Source organism: Saccopteryx bilineata, chromosome 5, assembly GCF_036850765.1.
Source record: "Saccopteryx bilineata isolate mSacBil1 chromosome 5, mSacBil1_pri_phased_curated, whole genome shotgun sequence".
In the NCBI taxonomy this organism is placed as follows: domain Eukaryota; kingdom Metazoa; phylum Chordata; class Mammalia; order Chiroptera; family Emballonuridae; genus Saccopteryx; species Saccopteryx bilineata.
In genome coordinates, this window is record NC_089494.1 from 206147479 (window position 1) to 206160220 (window position 12742).

A 12742-nucleotide genomic window follows, 5' to 3' on the forward strand; every position below is an offset into this window, starting at 1 on the left:
TATTCCCAATATTGTCAATTGACTGCATAGGAGGTTGAAATACTAACAAGATAGTGGTTTGGGATAATATTCTAGGGTCAAGAACTTCCTGGTGAATACCATCCTAGGTCCTGGGAATCACCTTTAACCTGAAGAACCATTAAGAAAACAGGGTATTTCTGGGTGATCCTGATACTTTGCCCTGAAATAGGCAAATACCCTTCAGTGTGATTAAACCATATGAAATTGACAAAGTTGTTTTTCTTTTTTAACAACAGTAACAAAAATGCAGTTTCATATTGCTTAACCTAATAAAAAGCGCTTTGAACCAGGTACATCCACCTATATGGATTGTGGCTATGAAATCTTGTGTAAGGTCTAAGTGATAAATGGTAGTGTTTCTTCCTTCTTTTATTCTACTAGGTGTTGTGGAATATTTAAGCAATGGAGGAGTAGCTGACAACCATAAAGACTTCAAGGCACTGAGGTACAATGAGTGTCTTATGAACTTCAGCTGCAATGGAAAGAATGGAAGCTCAGAAGGGAGAATCACACATGGCTTCCAACTGAAGAGCGCTTATGAAAATAACTTGATGCCTTACACCAATTACACCTTTGATTTCAAAGTGAGTGGTTGCTCTGGGATGCTGTCAAAATTATTTTAAGTATAAATGTGACAAGAAAGGTTTATATTATTTATGCTTAATTGCATAATCCTCAAGAATTTTTAGATTTTTAGAATATCTTGACTAAGTATGCACCTAAATGTAAGGAAGTTTGTTAGGTTTTATGATTATTATTCTTGACTTGCAAATTCTTTTTAAACCCTTATTTGTTCAAATTTCAAATAATATTGAGAACAGCAAAAACTCCCAAAGTGCTTACGATGTGCCAGGCACTGGAAGCACTTACATTTATTAATAATGGTTAATTTTTACCTGTCTAAACCTTTCTAACTTCCAGTAAGGATTCAAATAATAAACAACCTGATATATCTAAATTCACCTTGAATAAATTTATATAGTATTCTCTCAAAAAAAATTTTATTACTTTCTATTGGTATCTTATTTATCTTTAAGTTTTCCGGGTTTGGGAGATGGCGTTAGAGACGGTTGCACAATACTTAGGGTCTGTTTTACATCCAAGTAGTCATACTGAAATATTCCCAGGCAGTGGAACACTACAGCTTAAATAAAAGGAAAGATACTTCCGTAGAGAATCCATTGTGCAAGTCAGTTATTTTTTAGAAAGATTGACTGTGGTGGTTTTTTGTAGTTAAACCATTTCCCTTTGTTTATTTCCTGACCACTCTGCCGATAACTCTTCTATTGTACCTCTGTTTGATTTTCTGACATTTCAGGTATCTATCCTAAAATCTTATACGGTCCTGAAAAAAACGCAGATGTTAGAAAGTGGTTTGGTGTAACAAGCCTAGAGGGAATTTAATAAAATACCAAAGGAAATTTATGAAATGGGCTCATACACATCTCCAACAACCTTTTTCCCTTTTCAGTGCTTGTTAGCCTCTTTCCAAGAAACAAGTAGTAGGGAAAAGAAAGGAAATCCCTCTACTGATGTTATTAGTCTGCTTTTATAATCATGAAGTAGAAAAAAAATTGCTTGGAAGTTTAATCTAATTTTTACTATTTTTGCTGTTACAGTACATAATATTATCCAGTAACATTTGGTTTTGTTCAAATGTGCTAGTAAATATTTAATAGCTTAACTTTCTGGGAAAATGAAGTCCTAATCTGTACTGTTCGCTGATTTTTGTGGTATAAGTACTCCCATTGTAGTAGATTTCAGGGTCCCAACATAATACCATTGAACACAGAGTTGGGATGAAGTGCTAAGAAAGCAGTTATTAGCCCACTCTAGTACCTCATTACTCATGTATAAGCTTCAAGCAAAAGCTCCAGGTTTAATGATACACAGTTTACTATAGGTTAATTCCTATTTTTGTGGAATGTGCTAATTCCTATATAGTGGTATATACTAAACACACAGAGACATAGAGTGTAATACATCTGTGCCAGCACAATCCTGTAAACTTTAAGTTCCCCAAAATAAGTGTTCATTAGTTCTACAACTAGTATTGTTATTTTGGTACGTGTGCAAGTAAAAAGACCAAATCCTTTCTACCTTATGTAGGCTTTTATGAAGGTTACTTTCGCTTTGCTTAAAAAGTTACAATAAGAGAAACAAATTTTGGGATATTACTCTTAAGTCATCTTCCTCAGTCATCTGAATTGTTTCAAAATCCTTTGTTGATATTTTTCAAAAGATCTTACATGTGTTAATAATTGAATTAAAAATCTTACTAAGCCATTTCCATTCCCTAAATAAGTACAGTTAAAGAACCAAAAGTACATAGTTAGTTCAGTGTTTATTGTTTGGGTATATAGGATAGGATGAGGAAGAAGGACAGAACTATAAAAATCTGTGGGAAAGAGGCATGTATGGGAGGTAATTAGTGCTATACCAATAGTGAAAGCAATCAGTAAAAAAGGATAGGTAACATTAAAATGTACTGTGATTAACATTAAAATACAGATCCAAATATCATAGCCTGCCATTGCATCAGTGGGGTGTTGTTAAAGTTTTACTTAGTTGGCTTAGTATTTGTTTACTTTCTTGGTCCTTGAATAAGTTAGGAATGTAGAAAAGCAGTATTTAGAATTTAGATTTATTTATTTAGACAATTAAATTTAAGAGATTCATTTAATGTAGAACTGATTTGGAGGGAACAGAAGGGGTAAGCAGTTAGGAGAATTACTTGAAGACCAGGTATCTTAGTGAGTTTGCGCTACTATAACAAAATACCATAGACTAGTATGGCTTATCTAATTTATTTCTCACTGTTTTGGAGGCTGGAAGCACAAGATCAGGGTGCCAGCATGGTCGGGTTCTGATGAAGGCCCTCTTCTGGGTTGCAGACAGTTGTGTCTTGTATCCTCACATGGCAGAGGGCGAGAGTGTTCTCTGGGGTCTCTTTAATAGAGTACTAATCCCATTCATGTGGTTTTTACTCATTACCTCATCACCTCTAAAACCATCACATTAGGAATTAGGATTTCAACATATGAATTTAGGGGGGTACACAAACATTCAGTTCATAAGTTGAATAAATAGCTTTATTCAAAATTGCTGCTGCTGCTATCCCTGCCCCACTCTGCTTGAATCTAAGGCTGTGCCTGAGTCAAGTAGTAAGTCTTTCTTTGTAATTTATGAAATTTATTCCATATAATTTTTTCACATTTTTTGCAAAACAAAGCTTAGCGTAATGCTAGCTCATAAACTATTTTTATTGTTTTTACTTTTCTCAAATACAGTTCTGTAGACTTACTATAGTCTCTACTGATACAAAGACTGCTTTTTTTTTTTTCTTTTAAATTTTTATTTTATTTATTCATTTTAGAGAGGAGAGAGAGAGAGAGAGAGAAGAGAGAGACAGGGGGGAGGAGCTAGAAGCATCAACTCCCATATGTGCCTTGACCAGGCAAGCCCAGGGTTTCGAACCGGTGACCTCAGCATTTCCAGGTCGACGCTTTATCCACTGCACCACCATAGGTCAGGCACAAAGACTGCTTTTTCATAGTATAGTCTTTTTTTAGAAAAAAGGAACAGTTTGATTCAAAAAAGGTTAAGAATTATAATTTCCTTTGCAAATATGATACAATGCACAAATTACATGCATATATACAAATATTTGGGTAGGTTTATAGACATGACTTTGCTAAGTATTTTGATGAGGGCTTTTACTCTCAATGTCTCAAATGAAGGGAATAATTACAAATGATGCCTCCAGTTAAATACATCTTACTTTCTGGAGTGTCTAATGTTTTTCTTGGAGCCTAACTAGCAACTGATGTATATAATGACAGTCTTAATAGGGATAGGATGTAGGAAGTTTTATTCAACATAAGCAATTGAGAATATTTCATTTGTGTTTTGTTTACTTTATAGTTGAAGAAAAGGGTAGTCTCATAAAGTAAGACCACTCTGACCCTTGTTAACCTTTTCCCTAAAATGTCACTGCAAAAATAGGCATTAACGAAATGAAGGGATAATAAATACCTTGTACTAATTAATATCACTTCTTGACCATTTGGAGTCAAGAAGATTGTATATTAGTGGCAGAAAGTCTAACCCTGGATTCAAGTAGATTTCTTAATTTATGGTAAAGTAAGGTTAAGGGACTGGTCAAAATCAGCAAACTAAGGTGATTGTTGCCAGAATATTACAATATAATATTTTTAATTAAAAATTCTTTTTTTTCTTTTTGTCAAGTACCCATTTCACTGATACCATATAAAATATTTGCTTGAACTCATTATGTATAGTATTTGTAAATAGGTACTTTCAGACCTGGAAATATTTCTCCATGCTTGGGCTCGGGTCTCTTGATGTGGATAGGAAAAAAATTTGACTTTATTCTTGCATACATAGCCTAGGGCAGTAAAAGCACAATAGTTTAGAAACTTATTGACCAGACAGACTTTGACAGACACACTGATAATATATATATGGTCCCTGCTGAATGTTTTTTGCTAAGGAATTGTTATGTAACAAAGAATCCAGAATTTAGAGTATACCACAGAATTTGAGAAAATAAACTAAAGAACAGATTAGAACAATTAACTGTATGTAGTAGTTTGTATATATGTAACAAATAAAGGAAAGCTGAGCTAGGATTATAAAGTGAAAAAATGCTTTACCTTGGCTTCTTTCAGATGTCTTTGTATATCTTGATGTGCAAAAAATTGAAAATAATTCCAATTTTCATTAAAGGAATTTGAGTCATCTTTTAATTAATTATGTATGTGTTTATATAAATATCCTTATTTTCTACTTATTGTAACTGTTAGAATTAGTGCAATTTCCATAATGCTTATTTTGTTATATTAGATTTCACTAACCCAAGCAAGCAAATTGATTCTAAAGATACCTAGACATAATTTGGTGTGGTTTAGCTTTTCAGTTTGCTTATTGTTTATACACAAGTGCAAGTCTTTGTGATTCTAGTAGGACACTGTGTTTCTCTTTTGAACCACCTTTATTTCATGTAATACCCTTTGAAGATTTGAGCCTTATTTTACCCATTATCAGGACAACCACAAGTATAGGTTACTCAGGTATTTGGCTTTTGCAAATCATAGATTGTTCTTTATATATCTTGAGTTTTTCTTTTTTCTAAGCATGTATTTTTCTTTGTTTTTCCAACCCCCAATCTCTTTTTCAGGGCGTGATTGACTACATTTTCTATTCCAAGACTCATATGAACGTGCTTGGTGTCCTGGGGCCTTTAGATCCTCAATGGCTGGTTGAGAACAACATCACTGGGTGTCCACACCCACACATCCCTTCAGACCACTTCTCACTGTTAACACAACTTGAACTCCACCCTCCACTCCTGCCTCTTGTCAATGGTGTTCACTTGCCTAATCGGAGGTAGTGGAGTACTGCCCCGCCAAGACGGGGATCTGTTGCTATGGACCTGTACAGTTGTAAATCAAAGTATATAGGAGTGAAGTATGGCCATCCTTAAGCTGCTTCTTCAGGTTCCTTTCATTATGTGTTTGTGGTAAGGTTTTGTACATTTTAGTGCATATTGGTATCATTTGGCACTAGGGCTGGAACCAAAGTATTACTCTCTTTCCAAATTTTTAATTTATAACATGTTTTTAAATTGGACTTTCTTCATATTATATTAGGAGTTAGCAGTCAAAATTGATAAATCACCAATTTGAGGCCCAACAACAGTGTATTTGTTTTTCCAAAACAAATATTTTCTTTTAAATGGTTTCAAATGAGTCAACCAGTTTTATAAAAGGCAATTTAAAAAAATATGTAAGATTTTAAATTTGATGGTATGCCTTGCAGGGAAAACTTTCTTGAATTTCTGTTTTCCATTATAACAAACTGATTTTTGGCTCTCAAAGTCATTTTGCACATTAACAAAGCACTTAAATTTACTAGATTTGTATATAAACTATAATATAGCCTCTAGCCATAATAATAAAAATTGAGAAATTAAAGATGGTTGCACAATATACTTTCAAAATCAATCAATTAACAGCACATGACAGTTTGTTGGGCAAACATCTTTTTTGGGGGGGATTTTTTTTTGGTTTTTTTTTTTTGAGGAATCACTCTGAATTTTGTTCCCCTATTAGTTATAACCTTTTGGAAAGTATTAATTCTAAGCCTGTCTCTTCAGTTTATTTATAGAGAAACAGCAGGTAACTTTTACTGCCACCATCTGGAAAATAGAATTTGGTTTATTTAGGAGGCCCACAAAATTAGTGTCCAGTATTTTTCATTATTCCCGTCTACCCATTTTTGCCTGGTCATGCTGGAAAAATGTATTATATGATCTGTGTCATTTTTGCTGTTATCATCAAATGTTAAAAAAACTACTGAATGAAAGGGCCTGATCAAAGTTTTAGAGGAGGAAAGCCATCCAGATATTTTATGTGTTTCCCAAAGTAGGTCAGGTGGCTATTGGTTTTGGCTTTTTGAAATGACAATAGAAAGGATTTGGGGGAGAGAGAACAGGGAGTAGTTGAAAACCTTGGATCATTTTTCCTGACTCTGGTTGCCAAATGGCCATTATATGCTTAAATCCTTATTTTCATTGTCTGTCAGGGTTGAATTAAGAAGCTACTGGTTTATTCCCAACTGTTGATGCTCTTTAGATATGCTGGAATTTATTATTATTTTTTGCCCACGAGAGGTCAGTTGAAAATCTGTGATTCAAGAGACAGTGGAAGGTAATATTGTTTTCTGGGAGAAAAATTGGTTGGCTACTTGATGTTAATTATGGCACAGTAACAGGAAAAGGTTGTGTCTGTGTTTTTAAGTTTTTCTTTATTCTGCTTTTTGCTGCTATGAGAGTTTTCTGAAATTTATATTTTAAACTTTTCATGCACTTTACTGTTTCTAGTCTCAAAATATGATATTTTTAATAAACAAGAAATTTTCCATTATGAGAATGAAATTTTAAAAAAAAATAGCCTATATTTGTGTCTCATTAATATATAAAGTACAAGTCAAATTTAAATTATTTCATTAGTTTTAAATATATACAATTTGTCTCCTCTTTCAAACCTGACATCTTAGGCTGTTTTATTAGTCTTAAATGATGCTTTTCCTTTAGTCATTTTATACTAATTTTTTCCATAGTAAATTTATCAGGCTATATAATATATTTCCCTGAAGGGTAATTTTATGAGGGTGGCGGGATGATGTAATATCATATATGGGATTGCATCAGAAGGTTTCTGTAAAGCCTAAACTCCCTTTTAAAAAGTGCCTAGTGATGAGGCATTGTTTGTCATCTATTATAATTGGAATGTCATTGTAGTTGAGTGAAGGTTGATGTAAATAGAATATTCTTTTAAAATGTTTAAGTACTGGAATAAACAAACACACAAAGAGACAACCCTTAAGATGACAGATTTTCCTCAATGTGCAGGTATCCCTTCTTATATACCTCAAGCATTCAACATCTAGCCATGCAAATTGATTACCTGAAGCATAGTACTGGAAAGTAGAATAGCATGAAAAACTTAATTTTGTGGACATTACCTTTTTTTGTAATCAGCTACTGTATGTTTTATTTTAAGCCTTTTGTTTTGGGTGACTTTTCTGCTCTGGAGGTATATGCACTAAACATTTTCCTCCTTTCATAAACGCATGTTAATTAGCAATGTGAGCAATATTTCCTACCATACTTCACTCCCAATATTTTTTGAGATGTTTGTATAAAATGGAATTTAAAGTTCACTTATGATTGTATATGTACCACAGAGGAGCCCATTTATTAATAAAAAACTTTTTTAATAGTTAAATGTAGAGGGAAAAATAAAAAAAATTGGGAAACATTGTGAACAGCTTAAGTTTATTTTGTGTATGATCGAGGCACTCTGTTGCTGGAAGGTGTGTAATTGGGTTCTCTCTGCTTCCAAATGCACTCTTTCAGACCATTCATTATCCTGTGTACTTTTAATGTGGTTTTAGTAAACGTTGGTAGTGGCTCTGTTGAAGTAGGTAATTGTGTTATGTTTCAGGTGGCACACATACTTGGGGCATGGTGACCCAAATTTCATGTGCACGGTTTCCCTTTAGCCCACTGCTCAGATTTCACACACCCTTCACTCTGTTCACTTTGTAAAAGGAGTGGTTTCTGTTTTGAGCTGCCAATTCAGATGATCAGAAATGCTGCTTTCCTCAGTATTGTCTTGTTAACACCCATGCCATTTGGAACTTCGGCAGTGAGAAGCCAAAAGGAAGAGGTGAATGACATATGGTATATATTCAATGAGATTAAAATATTTATGCTCTTATACTTTTTAGTTCTCAGAATAAGTTAATAAGCTTTATGCCATGGGGCTGCTGCATATTTTATCTGAAGATAAAAGAAAATTTGGGCATTTTAGATTGTGATAATATGTTTTTATTTTAACTGTTAAATATGATTTCTGATATTTATCTAAGAACTGGAGTGTTCTTTAAACTTATTAAAACAGTGTTGTTTGGGGAAAAGAAAACTGCACTGTTTGCCATTACAACAGTCATGCAAGTGCATGTCATGTCACCCACTCTCTCAGGCATCAGTATCTGCCTCATAGCTTTACACATCATGATGGGGAATATCGCAGCATCCTCAGGACTGACATCTGGGAAGGCTCAAATCCACTTACTGCTCCTTGCTTGTTGACTTTGTTTTAAAATATTGTGCCTGGTGTCAACTTTTAAGCAACAGCACTGCCTAAAAGCAAGCAGAGAACAGAATCCCAGCACCATTCTATAGGCAACTTTTTAGAATTCAGATATAGTAAATCTGTTCAAGATTTATGATGTTTTATGTAAAAAAAATTTTGTACAACGTAGCCGAATATTTTTGGTTTATTTCTTTGATGTAAGGCGTGTGAACGATTGTGTGAATATCACATGTTAAAGTCAGGTATGGCACAATGGGTTCTGAGACCAGCTTTCCCCCTCCCATTTGCCTGTTCCAAGCTCTTTGTTTTCAAATTACTTTTCTGATATTCATAGGCAGATATTTAATTTTACTAATAAGCATCCTGTGTGAATGTATTAAAGAAGCCACTGTGTTCTAGTGTTGTAGTTTGCAGAAATATAAAGCTTCATTTCTAATTTGTCCCTTTTTTTTGGTGTCTTAAAGTTATATATTAAATCACAGAGAAGCAAAGGAGAAAGTCAAAAGATATCTAAGGCTCATATCACTTGTTTATATGATGGGTTATGTTAGAATTGAGAATGTGGCACACTAAACTGGAACATGGGCAAACATTGTGCTTCATTTTAAAATTGTACTTTCTAAGTATAGTTAAATGGGTGAAAATTAAGTTTGAATATGCAAGAGTTTCTAAAAATCACTAATGCCATATATACTTTCAAATCAAATAACAAGGCATAGAAAAAGCACAAGAAAAAATAGATTAAATGTGTTCTTTGATGGGACCAGAGACAATATGGTTCATCATTTCTAATCCAAGACTAGATTTTCCAGCAATAAAAATTGTCCCCAAACTTATTTGTTTCTAAGGTCTTATATTCTGAGTTTCTGAGGAGTTTTAATAGCTTTGTAAAACACATTGACTTGATCAGTAGCTTCAGTCTCAGAAAACATCATCAGTTTCTGATACCTTTCGCAGGCCATAAGAATAATGGTTTATAGCAAGCTATGGCACCTTTTCATAAAGCACTTATTCATCCTTATATTTGGACAGAAATGTGAATTTGTAAGGTAGTCTGTCTTCTACTTGCCCTCCCTTTTAAAGAAAACCATCTTTCTGGATGTGTGTAGAAGATTTGTTGAACCTTTTCCTTTGAATTGTATTGTGTTTGTAGAACTCTGAATTACAGGTAGACAAGTTAACTAGGGAAGTTAGAATATTTTTCTAAGCCAGGAACTTCAACTAAAGTTTTGAAATTGTACACATATAAGAAATTTTATACATGGTTGCTTTGGGTGATTTAAAATTTTTAATAGCATCATGATCACCAAATTTGAATTCAAACATAAGTAAGATAGTACATCTATATAACCTGGCTTATTTAACAAAGTAGTAACTCTGTTTAAGAAAGATGCCAAGAGCATCTTTCATTTACAGAATGATACATAAATCTTGACTATATCAGTGTCACCTTAAAGATTAAGGATAAAAAGGAAAAAGAAAACCCTTATACTGCAGGGTATTCTGAACACGATCCAGAAAGAGAGGTTTGGGGGACCAAATATTTTTTTAAGAAAGTGGTCCGGGAGAGCATGCATGTTTCTTGTTTTAACCAAACACCTTCTTTATGCCATTTTCTCTGTTAAATCACAATTCCTACAGCAACAAATAGGGAGACACCATGAAAAGCAAACCTTATTAACTTGATTAGTAGTTTATTTTGGCATACATTTGTTTGGTTAGACTCAGGTTATTCTTGGAACCAAAGGAAAACAAGCACGTTGAGGTTTTATTCAACAAACATGCCATTGAAGCAGTGGATGTTTTTAAGTAAAATAGATTTTACTTTCAAAAGCATATGACATAAGAATATTTCTGCCTATTAATAAATGTTCATTTTTGTGGCAGGGAGTATAAACAGCATTGCATTGAAATGAGAAATTGTCTCATCAGAAATAAATCACATTACAAAATGAGTATGCAAATGCCAAATGATATGAATCTGTTGGCATTGGTACATTCAGTTTCAGAAACTTCCAGAAGGAATAGGTTAGCACCTATCAGTAGTTATTTTTGTTATAACAATCTCTCCAAATTGAGATAATTTCCCTATTTGTATGCATTACTTTTAACTCTGAACCAAAAGAATCATGGTGACCCCCTTGGAAGTGGTCCTTTCTTGCTCGTTTCAGTTTTGTGTTGATTTCTAATTACTGATACATGACTGCATATTCTTTTAAACTATCAATGGCTATATGTACCACATTTGTTTAATTAGTTAACTCACACAATTGGCACAGCATTGATGTGTCAAATTATGGCTCTTGCTTCCTAATGAACAGGCATAGTTTCCTGATACTTGTTTCAATCTTGATGCAGCAAACAATATAGTAGTCTGGGTGTGTGTGCAGAAACTGTACTGGCCTTTCTCTGTGCTTAACTTCCTAAAAATGTATTCCCTTACCTGTGAAATTTCTGAGCGGTGCTCTGCCAACTTTGGGGGCGGGGGCGGTGGATGGCTGTGTTATGCGCACTGGATCTGAAATTATTCAGTGTTGTGAACAGCAAATTTCTTAAACACCAGCAGCACTGAGAAGTGCACTATGGGCATTCGTACAGTTGTCCAAATGCAAACAATTCTTTCATCTAGGAAAAGCTAGGAATAGAGTTTATTGGAGTACTTGGAATATTTTGAGGAAGAGGAACATTTTAACTTTGCTTTTTGTTATCTTGAGTGGGACGGTGTGAGTGGAGGTTTTGGGGTTTTTTTCAAAGAGAAGAGTGTGTGTGTACCTTTTCTCTCTGAAAGGGTCAAGGTGTTGGTCAAATTCACCATGGATTAATTTGTATCTTCTATTGTGATTCTTCTATAAAACAAGTGCCAACTCATTGTTCATGACATGACCTACTCTCCTACTCAGTTTACCATTTGAATTGGAAAGGGTTCATTTATTTTCAGTACTTAGCATTAAATTCATTGTTTTGCATACATTTGAGTCATTCTGTAGCCTATAAAGGGTTTTTGTTATTAATTTAATGGTTGGAAAGTAAAGCACATGAGTTTAAAACTTAGCAAGTTGTTTTGGTAATTTTTTCCCTGAATACTTGGTAGTTTCTATTGATATTATTACAAAACAAATCTGTTTTTATGTTGTGTATTTAGTTTGCTTTTGTCCTTAGAAAAAATCTAGCACTAAATCAATTTGTTATGTTCTAATCAGTTTAAAATATGATTTTTTTAATTAGAAGATTTAATGAAGTGCCATGTAATTGTAGCTTAATAGTGTTTAATGTTTAAAAGATTGATTCTGTAGTGTTTTAATCATTTAACACTGTCATCCCTGGAGAAAGTGGTTCTACTCTTACAGAACACATTCTCTCTGACAAAATCACCAGCTGATTTATTTTTCTATTTATTACAGTTAAACAGTTGATAAGGTCTGAATCTTGACCAAGCTGCTCAGCTGAGACGTTTTTCACAATAGACACTGTACAAAATGTGCGTGCAAAAGGACACAGTTGGGTGGTAGTATTTTTTCATTAATGTGAACATTGACTAAACAAAGCAGTCCTGCCTTTTAAATCTTGTGGCAGCTCAGAAGGGAGGTGCTTAAGAACCTTAACTACTATGTCAGATGACAAAATACTTTTTTTTTCCATTTTGGAGATTGGGTACTGCTCACACATGATGTATAGGGCTAAATATATGCTTGTTTCCTTGCACCTGTGTACTTCCCCTCTCTCCCTCCCTTTTCTTCTCCTGTAGGCAATAAATGGCCATTTTGCAACTGCATACTTTTGTGTTGGTTTTTTACTCTTTATGTGTGCAGTGTAAGTGTCTGCGTTAAGATCAGTACATCTCTTACAAAGCGAAGTAGGGAGAACCAGGATAATTCAGGCAAAAAATTATAAATTAATGCTACTTTTTTTTTTCTGGTGAAAACTACATTACTCAAAAATGCTTTGTTTAGAATAGATTCAGAAGTTAGTCATAGTTATGAGACTTAACTTTGGCCGAAGAAATCTGAGTAGAAAGACATGTCTCACTTAGTGGGGCT

At 33.9% G+C, this 12742-nt stretch overlaps 1 protein-coding gene across 3 annotated transcripts in view; it reads left to right on the top strand.

The window, feature by feature from the left end:
* Positions 1–12470, top strand: part of CNOT6L (CCR4-NOT transcription complex subunit 6 like) — a 128454-nt gene extending 115984 nt beyond the window's left edge. For all 3 annotated transcript variants that reach the window (XM_066233380.1, XM_066233378.1, XM_066233379.1), the window contains exons 11-12: positions 403–605; positions 5222–12470. In XM_066233380.1, the coding sequence (XP_066089477.1) occupies positions 403–605; positions 5222–5434 (416 nt within the window). In that variant the 3' untranslated portion in view covers positions 5435–12470. The remainder of the gene's footprint in view (positions 1–402; positions 606–5221) is intronic.
* Positions 12471–12742: the final 272 nt, after the last annotated feature.